The 18,336-nt window shown below is 33.8% G+C and overlaps 1 protein-coding gene across 7 annotated transcripts in view; it reads left to right on the top strand.

The window, feature by feature from the left end:
• The window catches only part of Slit2 (slit guidance ligand 2), a 370,481-nt gene that overhangs the window by 230,065 nt on the left and 122,080 nt on the right, over positions 1-18,336 (top strand). For 4 of the 7 annotated variants that reach the window (XM_045161148.1, XM_012948212.2, XM_012948213.2 and 1 more), the window contains exons 7-10: positions 4,312-4,383; positions 7,613-7,776; positions 9,180-9,191; positions 10,127-10,265. In XM_045161148.1, the coding sequence (XP_045017083.1) occupies positions 4,312-4,383; positions 7,613-7,776; positions 9,180-9,191; positions 10,127-10,265 (387 nt within the window). The remainder of the gene's footprint in view (positions 1-4,311; positions 4,384-7,612; positions 7,777-9,179; positions 9,192-10,126; positions 10,266-18,336) is intronic. The other 3 variants (XM_045161147.1, XM_004656085.2, XM_004656084.2) reach the window with 1 other exon arrangement.

Here is an 18,336-nt window from a genome sequence, read left to right as displayed (position 1 = left end):
TTGAAAATCCAGTCTTGAACTAAGTAGGAAGTTTTGAATATTTTTACCATATGTTGAATATCATCCAAAAATCATCAAACTCTTCTCATAAAATAAGGATTCATTATTTTTAAAATGTAAATTGAGAATCAAAATATAATTACATAAAAATGATTTTTCAGCTAGGCTAACTCATTGCAGTAACATTTTTGTCATTTTTACTATGAATTAAGTAATAAATTTTATGTGTATGATGCACTGAGTTATACTTTAAAAGATTTATCTGTCAATAAGCTTACCAAGATAATCATGGTAATTATTCTGTCCATAAGATCATGTTTATTTGCATTGAAAATTCTTAACAATTCTATAATAAAAAGTAATTCAAAGTATTTAACATTCAGTTTAATTATAAGACCAATTTTTAACTTGGTCATCAGAGTCTTTCTAACATATGTCACTCACTGGTGTGATTTTGCAATCATAATAGTTACTATTCCCCTGTAAGTCATGGGAGTGGTCTTGGGCCAGAACCTCAATCAATGTCATTAAACTTCATATATGAAGAGACAATGAGAGTCACTTCATTGACAGAGCCAATTGAAGACAATAATGATAATAATGTTTTACTAACTCAGTGTTTCTGACTAGAAATATTAATGGTGTTAGGCATTTTTTTAAAAAAATTATGGCTATTATGGATAAATTAAAGCTGATCAAGTACATTTGTCTTCTTACTAAATGAAAAAAGTTAAGATCTTATTAGATTGAAGTCAATATACCTATTGACATAGATTACCTAGTGTGTGTGTGTGTGTGTGTGTGTGTGTGTGTGTGTGTGTAAGAAAGAACTATATATTTACTCAGTTTTTATGATCCAAACTGATCATTTTACAACCAGAAAGTGTGTGTAACTACAGTCTACATGAATATTTTTCTTGTCACCGAAGTAAAATATCTAATGGTTGAATTTGGCAAGATTATCCTGAAACCTAGTGAAGAATGATAACCAAAGAGTTATAGATCATGAATTAAATTCAAAATATTGAAAACTATATTATGGATCTTAAGATATACATCTCAGAAACACATGATAATCAGATCCATTTCATAAGAAAATAATTGAAATAATACCAGGACACAAGAAAATGATCTTCTTTTAAACATAACTGTGGTAAAATTTTATGTCATGCAGGTTATATCTTAATAGACATAACATATATTTTATAGTAGCTTTTATAAAAAAAATGGTTGTTTAAGCAAGAATAGCTAAAGTACTAAAGATTGTGAGTTTATTAAATAGACTTACAATGAGAAGCTTCCTGAAACAAGGTTGTCACTGTTCTGACCTTTAAGATGCATATTCTTATTGTGTAACAATAATGAAGGAACAGTAACTTAAATATCAACTGAAATTTCAGATTCCCAGTGTTCCATGTTTGCATTTTATTTTAATTTTTTGAACCATATTTGAATATCTGATACTTTGGAGGCACAGCCAGAGAATGTAGAGTCACCATGTTGATCCCTGTTGAAACTGTTAGATCAGGATAAGTCTGGGCATAAAGAGTGCATTAAGTCCAGGACATCAAGTGAAAAGTCAGAATAGATAAACACAAGAAGTATTTCACTTACACACACACAGCAAACTGAATTCCTGTGGCATCCTGTTTGGGAAAATGTAGAATTGAATGTTTATTTTCTTCCTATAAAGACATTCTCTCAACGTAGCCCAGTAAACTAAATCTAGATCTTTTTTGGACTGGATTCAGAAATGTACTATACCCCTCAAGTATCCACTTAAAATCATGTTTTGTAAGTTGATGGCTTAACATGAAGTGTTTTCTTTTTCCTTATTTTTAGGTCTGGTGAATAGATACATTGTGATCAAATTAAACCATAGTGACATATAACTGTTATGTTAATACCAGACTTTCTGCCAATTCTGCTTTCTTGGCAAAACAAAATTTAAGAAAGACTAAATTGTAATGAGAGTCTATCATTTAAAGAGTAAGATTTTGTATTTAAACATTGAGACATATGTTATACTATAATAAAGTCCAATTACAATGGTAAAAAGTTAAAGTTGAGCAAATCCAGTAGCTTTACACATAGAAGTGTTCACAGATGAATACGTATTATATGTAAATTTTCATTCTTTTAGAAAAGGGGTTCAACATAGTCATGACTTGAATCTGTTATCAGACTTAATCGCCAGAATATTACTTATTATTGAATTTTTAAATACCCTACTTTGTTAGTTTGCGTCACTGAAGATCAGTATCAGTAACTGGTTTGGCCAGCATTAGTTCTAAATAAAATTCTATGAAATTTATTCATTCTGTTGGAATTATGTGAAATAATATTTTGAAGAAGGTTTTGAAATTGATAGATACAGGCATCTGCATTCAAAGAAAAAATTCATTAAGTGGAATTATATAGTCTAAAATTGACACATGTCTGTTGTGTGCAGATAACTTAAAATATGTACAAACTCAAAGTTATATTTCAAAATTTTATCTACTGTCAAGAATTTAATGAGAATAATTTTTAAGGTGGGAAAAGAAACCAACTTAAAAAAAATCCCTTTGAAAGTTGTAATAAATGGTGAGGTGAAATAGACAATTAATAGTTAATAAGATGAAGATAAGAGATTCCTTTAAAGTATGTTACATTAAGTTACTTGGGGTTATGATGAAGGTAAGAAAATGGAAAGTAGTGGAATGAAGGGTAGAAATAGATGATGTGCTGAGGTAGTGAATAAAGAGGGCAGGTTTCAGGAGGAGGCAAGATGACTGCCTGCAATCAGTAGTCCAGGTGGATAAAGTTTAAATGCTGGAGAAGTTTAGTACATTAGAGTTTTCTAATCCTCTTTGACTGTGGATGCCTGGTAGAGAACATAAATATACGAAGCAAGGAAACAGATGCAATGGGCAGGAGAGATGGTGACTGGGCACCATATTGTTGTCACAGCTAATGTTCAGTTCCAGTAATCTATTTCCCTGACCCTATGGAAGACTTCCAATTAATCTTTTATCAGGAAGCTAGGAATGGAAACTTTTAGCTGAATTTCCCCCAATTTCTGAGTATTTTTAAATACTAGCAACTAATTGAATTATTTTAGTCTGTGAACCTAATGGTATGGTTGTACTATGCAAAACATATTTGTAAATCCTCCTTAGCACAGTAATCAGCTATGTTATCAGTATCATCACATAGGGTTTGGGGGGGGGCTAAAAGATTTCACGTAAAGTTCTCAGAGAGGTAGCACATAACATCTACAAGTCTAGAACATTTATGGACTCTGAATTATCTGCATTTGCATTTCACTGAAAGATAAAAGAAGCAACCTGGTAATTTGAATTAATATCACATAGCAAAAGTAACTATTTATGGAGAAATCTGTGAAACATTGAGTTTAGTGACTCGTGTTGTCTATAATCAAGCATTTTCCTGCTTCCAAATAAAATGAGATTCTTGTTAAACACCATTATAATATATTCTGATATGAGAACTGAATGGCTTCATTTCTCAAAAGGAGGATCTTTCAACTGACATCTTTTGCAACCTTCAAAATAATAAGTGATCTAACTCACAATTCCTGTGTTGGTGAAAAATAGGAGAAAGATAAAGCAATCATGAATTACATGTGTTTTCACCATCGCTCCTATTGATTCTCCATCTACCTGGTTCTGCCTCAAGAAGCCATGATTGTGATTGTGGCTATAAACATTGAACAAAAAGCCTGTTTCCCACTCAAACTAAAACTGTTACAGCACATTAAGCATTTAGTACTGTGCCAGAGCATGCCATTTCATCTTCCCCACCAGCACCAACCTGATAAAAATACCAAATATGATCTCGTTCTACCTAGATTTCACAGCAGCTTGTGTCCACAGCCAAGAATAATTAGTGCTGTGTTTCAGGACTTGATAGTAATGGTTGTTTATTGTTGTTATGAGATTTTAGTTGGAGAATTCAAGTTTGTTAATTTATTCATCGACACTAACTATATATAAGGAAATGTGATTGTGTGATTTTTTTCCAACTGTGACTATCCTGTGCTTATTAGTAAACTTGTATAAAGCATCAAATAATAGACATGCTGTGATCCAAGTTATATTTTTCTAACAAATTTGAAAAATCTGAATGCATAGTAATGTTAAATGTAGAAGTTATGTATTATCTTTTCTTCAAAATATCTCATTCTGTTTTCTATACCAGAGAGTTACTTGACCTAGACAAATAAAATCACAATAAGTTTTCTATGTGCTAATATAAAATGATCAATGAGTTTTCATACCTAACCTAAAGTCCCGTTTTATTCTACAGCACCCTCAACAATAACAACATTACTAGACTTTCTGTGGCAAGTTTCAACCACATGCCTAAACTTAGGACATTGTAAGTAATTCAATGCACAGAAAGATAAGTTTGTTAATTATGAATATTTCTTAAGAACCATATGTTTTAGTAATCAAAGTATAGGACTACTAGTTCATTATGGTGTAGACAATGAAAATCTAAATTTTAAAGAATTGTGAAATGATATTTCAGTGAATAAACTGTTATTCTGAAAACCTGAAAGATTCCTTTCAAATGATATGCATTATGGAAAGTTCAGAGTAAGAAAAAAAAAACATTTACTTTGAGCAACCATAGAGGTCACATTTCATTAAGAAATAGAAGACTCCTTTATTGGCTGTCAGAAGTGATAAATGGGAAATCTTTATGATTTTATTACTGTACTGCAAGGAGACCTAATAAAGCTAAACCGGGGCCCCAACATTCTTTGTAATATGAAATTACAGTATTGCCTACTGTTGCTTGTATAATCAAGGTTGTGTCAGCATTTATATTTGAACATACTTTTTAGAAGTTACAGATGAACATTAAGATATCTTTGTGAATAGAAACAATTCTCTAATAAACTATAAGCTACATTTTTTTTCTTCTTTTGAGGAAAAAGTAATCCTTAAAACCCCGAATTAGAGCATTTAGATATATCATTTTAAGAAGTAAATATGTGTAAATTGCATTTTAAAATCACCTACAACCTAAAGCATACTTGTCATTTAGCAAAAAAAAAAAAAATCACTAGGAATGAAACCTTATATCCATGTGGATATAAATGTATTTTTAAGTCACAAATATTTTATTAGATTTTTAAAATATTTATTATTGAACTAGTTTATGTGAGCTCATAATGGTAGTACACCAGTAATTCTAGCACTTGGGAAATGGAGGTAGATGTATTAGGATTTCAAAGTCAACTTTGACTAAGTAGTGAGCACAAAGCCATCTTAGACTACATGAGATACCATGTTAAAAATAATAAATAACTACCTGATAACTGAAAACATTATATTTATTTTCTTAAATAACAGTGGTTGAATTGTGAGCCCTTTTATAATGAGAATTCCCAATATAATGTTATTTTTCTCACTAAAATCGTAGTTTCTATGGAAGATGATTTATCAATAAAAGAAAATTTAATGATATAGAGACATGGGTTTGGTTACTATGAAAATGAGACTACTGTGAAATAATTAACTGCTGAATTCATTCAAACTACATTTGAGGACTAGAGAGATGGCTTAGCAGTTAAGGCATTAGCCTTGAATGCCAAAGGACCTAAGGTCAATTCCCAAGGACCCACATAAGCCAAATGTATAAGGTGGCACATACGTCTGAACTTCGTTTATAGAGGTTGAATGCCCTGTCGTGCCCATTCTCTCTCTCAAGTAAATAGAATAAAATATATTTTTAAAAAACTATATTTGGTAAAATATTTCATTAATTTTTGACATTTCCATATGTATATATAAAATTTTCATCAGGTATTCCCCTTTTCTTTCTCATGCTCCCTCCTCATCCTGTTGAACCCAATTTTCCCATCACTTACCATGTGCAGTACTGTAGAACAGAATGAGGACCCCTCTTCTAAAAACCTTAAGTTCCATTAAATCCTCAGAAAGGATTGTGGCTCATGAACACTTCCACATTAGCTTAGTATCATCATTATTAAAAATTAATCAATTTTATGTAATTTATTTGAGATAAATTGGTCATACTTTCAATACCTTCAAAACTAGAACTACCACCTGGATTTTCATACTGTCCCTTATATTTTCATAGATATATAGTAGGTTGTCTTCAAAATCAACCTTAAAAATTCTTTGCTATGGAGCTGGAAAATGACTCAGTGGCAAAAAGGCACTTTCTTGCAAATTTTACTGATCCAAGTTCACTTCCACAGCCACTCACATACAGCTGGATAGGCATTTATTTGAAATAAGAAGAGACCCTGGTTTGTACACACACACACACACACACACACACACATACAAATAAAAATTTGCAAAAGAAAATTCAGAAGAAAATGTTTAATTTTTAAAAGAAATTCTTTGTATCCTATTCAGATGGACATATTTAGAGAATAGTGATGTGAGATGAGCTCTTTCAAAAGCTTGAATTTCAACTTCTTAGCAAACTGAAGAGGTCCCACCTAATTGAGCTGAAACTTAGCCTTTGACTTCAGAGCTCTGTTTGGTTTTCATGTGTGATAACCTGGTCCTCATCCACAGGCTCAAGGAGAATGCAAAGCTGTCATTTACCTTTAAAATCCCCCCCCCCTTTTTTTCATTATTCTATAGTATCACTGGTACTTAAAAATTCCATTTTTATAGCCCAATTATCTTTCTGGTCTGAGCCCTAGATTTTACTGTCCATTACCATTATTGGGTTAGAATTGAACACATCAGCTAAAAAGGGCTAAAATGGTCTTTCTGTGTCATAGATGATTCTGGAAAAGATGCTTTGATTTATAGTGTTAGATGTCCTTTTCTTTAGTTTGAGCAAACATAAAAGCCAGTTTGAAGTCATTTACCTAATTTAGTGGATACATTTGTCTGATATTTTATTAATGGAGAAGTACCATTTACCACTTGGAAGCAATCCATGTTCTGTCTGGATCTTGCCAACATAGAGGGACCCACTTAATTCCTTCACTCGCAGCCATTTATGCCTTTTAATTTCAGTCTTGGCTCTTTGGAGTTAGGTCCCCAAGAGCCAAAAGCAGCTAATCCCTTTCCTTTGATTAAAACTGAAATAAAGGAATATTATAAAATGGAGGTGAAAAGAGTTCCTTACTTTGAATTATTATTTGTTCTTGTTCCCAAAGCACAATGATCTGCTGAAATGGTTTTTGAAGCAGTTGCTATCCAGATTAGTAATAGTAGGACTTACTAATATTTCAACTTGTGAGCCTCCATAATACTAATGAGCCCACTCCCCTAAGACACCACTGTCTGTCAGTATGTTAGGACTACAGAGTAATTTGCTTTGAAGTGATTTTTTTTTTTTTGTCTCACTATCATTTTGGATGCTATAGGCAAAATAATTTATGGTGCTACTAAGCTTTTGTGTATGTGCTTTACTCAGTAAAGGAAGAGACTTGATTCTTTGCATGGGAAAGAGCTTAAAATTTTGAAAAATTCATAATTTAGTTCAATCTATGCTTATGAGTAAATAAATTTACATGTTTTCATACCTGCATTTTTCAAGTTTTGAATGAATTCTTTTCTTTTTTCTTTTTTTTTTTTTTGCTTTAAATTTCTTTCGTCTTGTTTAGTCGACTTCACTCAAACAACCTGTATTGTGACTGTCATCTGGCCTGGCTCTCCGACTGGCTTCGCCAAAGGCCTCGAGTGGGACTTTACACTCAGTGTATGGCCCCTTCCCACCTGAGGGGCCACAATGTAGCAGAGGTTCAAAAACGAGAATTTGTCTGCAATGGTAAGGGAGAGAAAAGTCTATGCTATGGTATTTTCATACAGAATCATATAACAGAATGTAAGGATGGCAATATCAAATGTTTCACTACTGCTCACTGATACATAGTCATGCACAAATTAATCAATGGATTGATTTTTTTACCATGATAAAAATAAATTATAAGGGAGGGGGCAGAAAGATCGTTAGAGCCACATGTTGAGACACTGTGCACAGAGACCCATAACTGATGGCTAACCAAACAATGTATGACCCACATTCCCCCATGAGGGGGTTCCCTGCAGAGGGAGAAGGATAGGGAGGAGGCTAATTATAATAAAATAAGCATTAAAAATAAAAATAAAATAAAGTATAAAATTTGTATATTACTGAAAATTACTAGTTATTTATATGTAATATTTTTAAGTTTGTATTCCAAGGGGAATATAGGAGATTCCTAGTAAGTTGTTATACTTTTAATTGTAATTGAATTATTTTAACTACTGAAAAATTATTAATTTATCTGAATTCCTCCTCTAAAACGGATACTCATTCACCTATAAGAGTAAAATGATTTATTTTTCATGTGCATACAAATCTGCACATGAAAAAAATTACTGACTTAGGTAAGAAAAATATTTAACAAAAATAAGTTATAGACTGTAAACAGTATTAATTGGAAACACTGAGTTTGATATACTAAAAAGCAGTCTAAATGTTCCACTTAGAGGTGCCTTGTTTTATTTCCCTCAGTCTATATATGTATATGTATTCATGTATAGGCATTCATGTATACATAATGTACCAAAAGACCTCTAAGGCTGAACTGTATCTCCAGTTCTAGCAGTGAAATTTTTAAATCTGTACAATTTGCTCTCTGTATCATGGGTTCCACAAACATGGCTTCAAAACAAATATTTGAAAATTCCAACAGCATCTATGTTGAAAATATACAGATTTTTCTTGCCAATATTTTCCAAATAGATCACTATAAGATGTTTGTATAACATTTACATACTTTTTGGTATTAAAAGTAAGTTAGAGATTGTTTAACTTATAAGGGAGGATTTTTATAGATTATATCCCAAAACAATACCATGTTATATAAGGCACTTGTACATCCATGGGTTTTGTGATCCGTGAATGTCCTGGTGCCCATCACCCATGTCTTTCAAGTGATGTCTATAATGAATCAGAAGTAGTTAACATTAAAAAATGTTCATATATACTACTATTATCTAATTAATTTTATCTTTCAGAATTTTAATTGTATTTTTCATACTTTGTAATCTAAGCACAATTCTCTTACAGTGTTATATAATACCCTCAAGAGAACTGATGCTTTAATTTTTTTAAGTGAATTCATGACTAACAATTCTTTACTTACCACTTTTTTCTTCCTTTGCTTTTTCCTTCCTGCCTTCTAGATGAGGAAGAAGGCAAGTCCACATTTTTTTTTGTTTAAATTTAGAACATTAAGTAGTTTGGGAGTGTGTCTCAAGGGGTGGGAGTAACAGTGAGCCCACAGTCTCTTCGTGTCATTGCACCAGCACTGGAGACCTTGCTAGAAGGTCACAGAGGCTGTCCTGCGCTCCTGCAGAATCCAGGGCTGAGCAGGTGTCTGGTACAGTCTTTCTCATGCTCTGTGTTTCATCACTCAAATCATATTTCAGAATAATTTTATTATCAAATACTGACTACTAAAATTACATATCTGTAGATAACTATTCATGTTAAAAGTTTAAATAAGGTGAACCCCCCTCCAAATAATCATATAGACTAACAATTACAAGATGATATCACACAAAATTAGTACAATGACTTCAAAGAAAGCAGCAATTTTGATTCTACCCAGACATCACATTTTCACTATCTAATTCTCTCCCACATTTATTTGCACAGGATAACTTAATTTGAACAGATATGTCTACCAAGATGGAAGTCTTACATGTTTCTTTCTTTTTGTGGAGACAAAGCCAATTAAGCCACATAAGTTTGATTAAAACCAAGCTCTATGTAAGCGTATTAGAAGTGGATGCAGATTAGTCTGAAATTGCTGCTTTTTTTTTTTAGAACTCAGTAGTTCTGAATAGAATTTTGGTTTTCAATCTGAATTTAACATTTTTAATTTTTAAGCTCTAAATGTGTGTATTTTATAACTGTTTTGTAGCTTATTTCCTTCATTTCAATATTGGCTGAAAATATAAATGTATGCCTCCTAAAATGAATTTAAGAGAAAAAAAGGTCCATGTTATGAACAGGCTTTTGAGAAACATATTTCTGTCGCATGCTTTCTTAATTCAGTCTGCATGTTTCATAATTTTGAGATATAAGAGGAAAATCCTAGTGTCTGTTATTTTGTTTTCTCTCCTAGGTCACCAGTCATCTACGGCGCCCTCCTGCAGCGTTTTGCACTGCCCTGCTGCCTGTGCTTGCAGCAACAACATTGTGGACTGCCGTGGGAAGGGCCTCACTGAGATACCCACAAACCTGCCAGAGACCATCACAGAAATGTATGTGATATCCCTCCATTCCCCTGTACCTCTTCCATAAATCAAAACTGTGAATTTATTTCAGTCATCCCAGACTTATCAAAGGCACATTGGATCAATTAGCTTAGATAAATGTTCTTTTCAGAAGTTTATTGACCCTTACTTGGCTTGATTAGGTATTTTATTGAGGTGGTTAAGAGTTTCCTTTTTCTGTAAGTAGAACTAAAGGGAGTACATTTCAATTAGAGTCTCCCTGGAGCAAGCGTTTATAGGCTATTTTGGAAAAAAAAATATTTTTAAAAAGTGTGAAATGTAAGTACCTAATCCTGGCTTGGATGTGAAGATTTGCCATTCTCTTCTCCTGGCTTGCAGAAGCAGTTTTGCAAAGAAGTACCAGCTCTTGCGAGTGGAGCCTTGAAAATGACAGAAGCTGCCTCTTCAGAGCTCATGTTTTAAAGTGATCAGATTAGAAAATGAACTTTCACTGTTTTGTTTGAAGCAATAGGCCAGTGCAAGGTATACGTGGTACTCCAATGGAAATGAACAGTTTCCACATTACTAATATCAATATGACACCATGATGTTGAATATAAAGTAAGCACGGTCTTACAATGTCAAATACAAAGTTTGGGATTTAAACATTACATATATATATATATATATATATATATATATATATATATATATATACACACATACATACACATATATGTTTAAATAAATATTATATTATATAAATATTATACATATATATTTAAACATATATATGTGTGCATATATATATATATACACACATGCAGAGAGATATATAGAGAGAGAATAGGTGTGCCAGGGCCTCCATCCATTGCAAACGAACTCCAGATACATGCACCTGACTTTATGTGGATAGTGGGGAATTAAACTCCAGTTGTATTTTTGTTTGAAATCATAAAAGAAGACCAACATTCTTTAATAATCAAAATAAGATCCCCTTAGAAACCTTTTATCATAAAATATGATTTTGTATTATTTTGTTTATGAAAAAAATAATCTAATTTATGTAAATGAGAATTATCTTTATTGACAAGATTTGCTCCCATTGTTTTAAAGAGTAATATGTGCATTAAATTGAGCTTGCAGTTTTGGAATACGATCAGTTTTGTAGTATGATCTTCTGTAGACTCTAGGATCTGTGGAATATGAATGCTAAAATCTGTCCATGATGATGTTAGCCTTATGTAATTTTTACTAAGTATCCTGCTACCTCGTCTACAGAAGCCTGTTGTGTTTTTCACTGAATCTTTCTTTTGTATGTTTATTTTTATTTATTTATTTGAGAGCAACAGACAGAGATAGAAAGAGGCAGAGCGGGAGAGAGAGAGAGAGAATGGGTATGCCAGAGCTTCCAGCCACTGCAAATGAACTCCAAACGCATGTGCCCCCTTGTGAATCTGGCTAACATTGGTCCTGGGGAATAAAGCCTCGAACCAGGGTCCTTAGGCTTCATAGGTAAACACTTAACTGCTAAGCCATCTCTCTAGCCCTTCACTGAATCTTTCAAGAAGAACAAAGTATAGCTTGGGAATTGGCAGGGTGACAACTTTAAAACCTAAACATTAGGAGTAGATGACAGAGGTGACTGTGAGCATTATGTTCTAGAGATTTTAAAGGTATACCTGATATTAAGCAATTCATTGAGAGACATCATAGAAAATAATGGCCTAAGAACTACTTCTTATTCTCTTGTTTAAAGCTATGGATGTTGAAAGACCTTTAGGTTAATAGTAGAAAAGATGAAGTAAATGCCTTGGTACAAAAAATGTTAATTGTTATGGTTGCTAATATTTCATTAACAGACAAATGAAATATTTGTAGGCTGGTGTGATGGCTTAGTAGTTAAGGTGCATGCCTGTGAAGCCCAAGGACCCAGGTTCAATTCTCCAGGTCCCACATATAAATTCTTCAGGTCTCTCCATCTCTCTTTCCTTTTCTGTGTCTCTACCAAATAAGTAAATATAAATACAATCTCTAAAAAAGAAACATGAAAAAAATGAAAAAAATTATTCATAGAGACATAGTAGAAAACAGCTTGTGATTCTTTATAAAGTTTCATTTTATATTCACTGAATATAGTATATATAAAGATAATTTTTTTCAAATATATCATATACATTGACCATATTTGTACCATTCTTATTTCTTCCTTTTAATATCCACTTGCTCTTTTTTCCTCTGTTACTCTCCATCATTTCCCCAGTCTCATTTTTGCACTTATCATTAAAGAACTTTAGGATCCGAAAATAAAAGAAAATACGTGGCACTTGTCTTTCTGTGTCTGGCTTATTTCACTTTAATCCTTTCCAGTTTTTTAGTAAATATCAATATCATTCTTCTTTGTGGCTAAGTAAAATTCCATTCTGTATATCTATACCACATCTTCTTTATCTATTCATCTATTGGCAGGCTGACAGGTTTATTCCACAACTTGGCTATTGTGAGTATTGCAACAAAAAACATGGATGGGCAAATATCTCTGTATTATGTAGACTTAGATTTCACTGGGTCACAGTATATTTTTTGAACAGGAGAAGAGCAAAGTGAACAACCCAGGCACAGCGAGTTATTAAATAATAAAGACATCATGAAGTACCCAGAGATCTTCTATCACATGACTATCAAATTTGACATCTAACTTAATAACTGTGCAGTAAGAAACAAAGTATACTATGTTGTAAAGCATGAGCATATAAAACAGGAAATACTACAAAGGTCAGAAATTTGAGGGTAGGAGTCAGTGATTTTCTAGAGTCTGGATATTTGGGTTGGAAGCTTAGGGTTCCCTCCATTTTCAGACTCTAAGACTGAGTTCATGTCATTCCCTTCCTCTAATACTGTTGTCAGTTGGGAATGAAATAGCATGTGTATTTTACAAATGAAACCTCAAACATGGAAACCTACATGTGGAAATAAGGTCTCAGCTAAGCTTTGGAGAGAGATAGTAAATGGAAATTCAGAGATGAGAAAAGAGATTCCAGATTTAAAAGAACATTATGAGCACTGGTAATAAAGGTTAAAATACAGGACGTAATCAGATGGAACTTAGCTTGACTGGGGTATCATACCCAGGGCACTAGGAGAAAATAATGTTAGAAACATGGGCTATAGTCAATTAATAGGAGGTGCTGACAGAATAAGGATCTTGGGCTTTGTAAGTAATAAATTTAAGCACAAATGTTTCCATTTAATTTTATAAGTAAAGTTAACCTGGCAGATATATGGCAGTGAGCTCACAATAGGACAGAACGCGACACCAGTGGCCTCATAGAAATTGGGACACTGATGCCAGCAGAGTGGGACTAGTGGGGGACAGGGAGGACGGTGGTTTAAAAACAAGTAGACGACATAGAAGCACACTTGCAGTCAGTTTGTGTTTGAGTAAGGAAGGTGTTATGCAGAAAAATGTAGCAAAGTTATGCCAGTTCCAAGCCCAAGTGACAGGGAGATGTTAATTCAGTCATTCCAAAGGAGAAGCTGAGGAGTGGCACTAACCTGGGAAGAAAGATCGTGGTGAACTCAACCGAGGAAACGGAAGTACCAGTGATGGTTTTAGTAAAAGTAGTCAAATAGTAACATAATCAAGACAAAATCATGAAGCAAAGGTTTTAAAGTAATTGACATAACAAATCAAAGTTGTTAATAATGGTCATCAAGTGATGAGCTAGAAGGGAGCAAGAGAAGATAGGCCTAAAGACCCAGTTAGCAAGAGAAGACAGTGGAAATAGAGAAAGCAGAACTCCAGGCAAAGCGGTCTATAGAGGCAGGTGCCAGTGAACCAGCTGAGATCCAGGAGTAATCTTAGGTTTTGACCATTCTTATGGGTGGACAAAATTCTGATCATGAAGACTAAGAAAAGTACTGTTCTGTGTTACAAACGTGAGTAAAAGTGAAGACAGGAGACAACAGAACAAATAAGAGCAGTGACATCTCTAGATTGAGAAAGAATTATATTTTTGAATATTTTATTTATTTAAGAAAGATAGAGACACACAGAGAGGATGGGAACACCAGGACCTTCAGCCCCTGCAAACATACTCCAGACACATGTACCACTTTGTACATCTGGCTTTATGTGGATACTGGGGAATTGAACCTGGGTCCTTTGGCTTGGCAAGCAAGTAGCTTAACCACTAAGCTATTTCTCCAGCCCAAGAATTATTTTTAAATCAGTAAATGTTGCTGAAAAATAAACAGATTTAAAAATTTAAAAAACTTTAAATCATTAGACACTCGGAATGAGACAGTGGCTTTGTGGAGAAAATGGAAACAAATAAAACCCATATGAAGACAAGAATAAAAAGGTCAGATCTGGGCATAAGATAGGTAAAAAAAACATGAAACTGTTAAAGAGAAACAAAGGAAGAAAATGTGGGTATAATAAATTATGGGCCCAATAAATTGACAAAAATATAGATTTTGTATAGTTGTGGAGTTCAGTAGCATGAAAGTTACAATAAAGAATACCTCCTGTTTGGTTTGTTTTAAAGAGGTATCAGGTAATAGTTCAATAACTTAAATTTATCATAATGTTAACATTATATGTGGCACTCCAGCTAAATTTTACTTCTCTTATCTCACATTATCAGCTTTATCAATAAAGCATCTGGCAATAAATCACACTGCTCTTCCATGGGAACAAAATGCCTTTATTATCTTCTCTTACAATGCCTAAGTTACTAGCTTAAGTACTCATTCATTTTACTTTTTATCTTTTAAAGATAAGGAACTTTTTTGTAAGGCTGATCGAATTTACAAATAAATTATACAAAGCACTTTTTAAAATTTTTTTATATTCTAAGTTTAGTAAAGGAACAACTGAAAATTATAAGCTTTTCTCATTCAAATATTTTGAGTTTATACTTATTGTTATTACAGTATTTGTTTAATTCATATAGTAATTTCAGTAATGCTTACTTGATTTCATATTGTTTGGTATTTCTTTTATCTTTTTAAAAATTAATTTATTTTTAGCAATTTCATACATGAGTACAAAGCGTTTTGATCCCAGTACCTCTAATTATACTCTTTACCTTCTCCTCCCACTAAAACCCTTCTTCCCATTATATCATCTTCCTGATTGCATTCTTTCTTTATTGTTTGACCCACTGATTTAAATTAGGTCACTTGCATAATCATGTGTGGGAGGCTACTTACTAGATAATAGGTAACCCTCCTCTGGCTATCCCCATAAAGGACATGACTTCACCTCTGGCAGCTGCTATCAAGTTCCACTATTTTCTCTGGGAGAATGAGGTCTCAGGGACTCCTCCCTCCTTTTTTTTTTTTTTTTTTTTTTTTGTTTTTCTTTTGGTTTTTCGAGGTAGGGTCTCACTCTGGCTCAGGCTGACCTGGAATTCACTATGTAGTCTCAAGGTGGCCTCAAACTCACGGCGATCCTCCTACCTCTGCCTCCCGAGTGCTGGGATTAAAGGCGTGCACCACCACACCCGGCTCTCCCTCATTTTTAAGGTGATGTGTTGATAGGTAAGTTATGTGCTGGAAACCATATCTACTGTGAGTCCATGAGTTTAGTGGACTTATTGCCAGAAGACAGCATTCTATGACTCCACTTCTTATCCTCTTGCTCTTATATTCTTTCTGCCCCCTTTTCTATGAGGTTCGCTGAGCCTTGGAAGGTATGGTTTATATGTCATATTTAGTGGTAAGTACAAACTAGTCATTTATTTTTAGTAAATTTGCCATTAATGCATCTCTGTATTCAACTCTACTCTTTGCATAAAGAAGCTTTTGTCTTAAAGGTTTCAAGTACTACCAGTCTATAGTATATTTACACAGGTATATTGAAAATGTGGTTTGACATGCTGTCCAGTTAGCATAACCATATTATTAGGTTCCTCCCTGGGGCATAAGTCACAGAACTTTGGTCAGATTTACAGTAGTGGCTATGATTTCCCTCCTACAGATCAGGCCTCTAATCCAATCAGAAATCAATGGGTTGCTCCCATTACTCTCCTATCACTATTACATCAGTAGACACATCTTGCCCTGCAATTCAGTTGTCAAGTACACAGGGTCCACAGCTGGGTAGGATTGTTGATGCCTTTCTACTCCAGTAACTTAAGTAGTACCTTCTGGTATGACTAAAGCTAGAGAGGAAGCTTCCAGCTAGGATTCTTTTTACTTTCTATAACCAAATGATGTAGTGTCTTCAGTAATATGTATTCAATATCCAGTTTGAATGGGCAACTAAGAGTAGTAGCCAAGATTGTTTTAGAGACTTCTGTAGCCTCTCTCACCAACAACTGCTGGGAGCTATCAATAGCACTGGGATATTTGTTTTAATACCCGATAGCTTCTGGAAGCAGCTAAATCAACCCATATATGGGTCCTTAGTCTAAACATGTGTGTGTGTGTGTGTGTGTGTGTGTGTACTTTAACTTTATTTCCATATATTCACAAGTCCTTTGTTTTGGTTCATGTTCCAACCACCATCTGACTTTACCTATATCTTCTCATTCCTATCCCTGATTTAAGTTTTCTCTGCCACAACTACTCCCCTCTGCTTTTGAGCCCCATGTATTCTATTACCCCCTATATAACCACTGCCATGGTACTTTTCTAGCAGAGCTATGTTATGCACAGTTACAGAGAGGTAAGTGATCACAGTGATATCTGAACATCAGGACAACTTAATGGGTAATCTGAAGACAATCTCAGTGCAAGAGCAGAGAACAGCGAAAGCCACTATCAGCTCTATAATTAATATTGCTAAATAGTACATGAAATAATATGCATATTTTCAAACCAAAATGATCAGCATATGTAAGACATGACTTGATGTGTGATGCAGAATGTGTAGTTAATGGCCTTAGTTCTTAGTTTAAAACAAGCTGCTGTTTTCTTGTATTTATATAACATTTGAATAAAATATTATGCACTTTAGAAATATATACCCTGTCTACCTGAAATCCTCCCTCTAATTGCTAAACAATGTGACTAAGTCCTCTCTCTCAACTTTTACTCTAAACCACTGGATTATGTGTTGAGTATACCTTAGCATTTGAATGTGTTTGTATGAAAAGCAAGAAGAATTTGACATTAGTTCAGTGGATGATAACACCTACACACAAATGCACAAACTCATACACTAGTTTCTTTGTCATAATTTAAATGCTAAAAGAAAAAATGCAAGAAAGATATAATTTCACTCCTATAAAAACTGCAATTGAATTCAAACCCAGGGGACTGTATTCGAAAATGACATCAGAAGAGATAAAATGAGATTAAGGAAATGGATAATTTTCTGGAGCAAATCATCCCAAGACAGTGATGGCTGATAATCTATTAGTACGGACACAGTCCTAAGGTAAAAATGTTAGCTGCAAGCTAAGTATGGCTCTCTAGAGGCCTATATTCACTCATCTGTTGAAGACATTTATTAAGCTAAGAAAGTTCTGGAAACCATTCTTACATGAAAGAAATAATATTGTAGTCTAAAAGTCAAAATGCTGGGTAATCTTATGTAGAGTCATGAAAGAATTCACTGCTAAAGTTGGAAAAAATCGTTCCTGAAATGTACTTATTTTAGAAAGATTATGCAGTAGGCAAGAGAATATCTAATGCAAAAGGAATATTGCTATTTCCTCCTTCGAGTGAGTGGTGATGTTTACTATGATGAGGACATGTGGGCTGCATTGAGCGCGTCTGCATTCAGAAGTGGGTGTCCCTGCACAGCCCTCCTCCCCCCCATTAAATCTACACTCTAGTCTCAACTCCCTGTACATCCCTCCTCTTCCCCATTAAATCTACACTCTATCCTCTGGCAGCTGTTTTTGCCATTTATGTTAAAAGCAGATGGAGAAAAGGCAAAGAACTGTCAGTTTTATTGCCATGTATAATCAGCATCTGGGCTGTCTGTTTCAGACACAGTCAATCCAAATTCATATCTTCCTGGCTTTGAAAGAAAGTTTTTGAGTTTCTATGAAAATCTCCAAAGTAGAAAGGGTGTTATACTCTAGTGAATTTGATTATAGAAATTTCAAAGAATTATATGTTTTCAAACACTATGCGAATAATATATGTGTGAATTTATTAT

Source organism: Jaculus jaculus, chromosome 11, assembly GCF_020740685.1.
Source record: "Jaculus jaculus isolate mJacJac1 chromosome 11, mJacJac1.mat.Y.cur, whole genome shotgun sequence".
Lineage (NCBI taxonomy): Eukaryota > Metazoa > Chordata > Mammalia > Rodentia > Dipodidae > Jaculus > Jaculus jaculus.
Note: the sequence above shows the minus strand (reverse complement) of the source record. Positions and strands in the feature narration are given on the sequence as shown.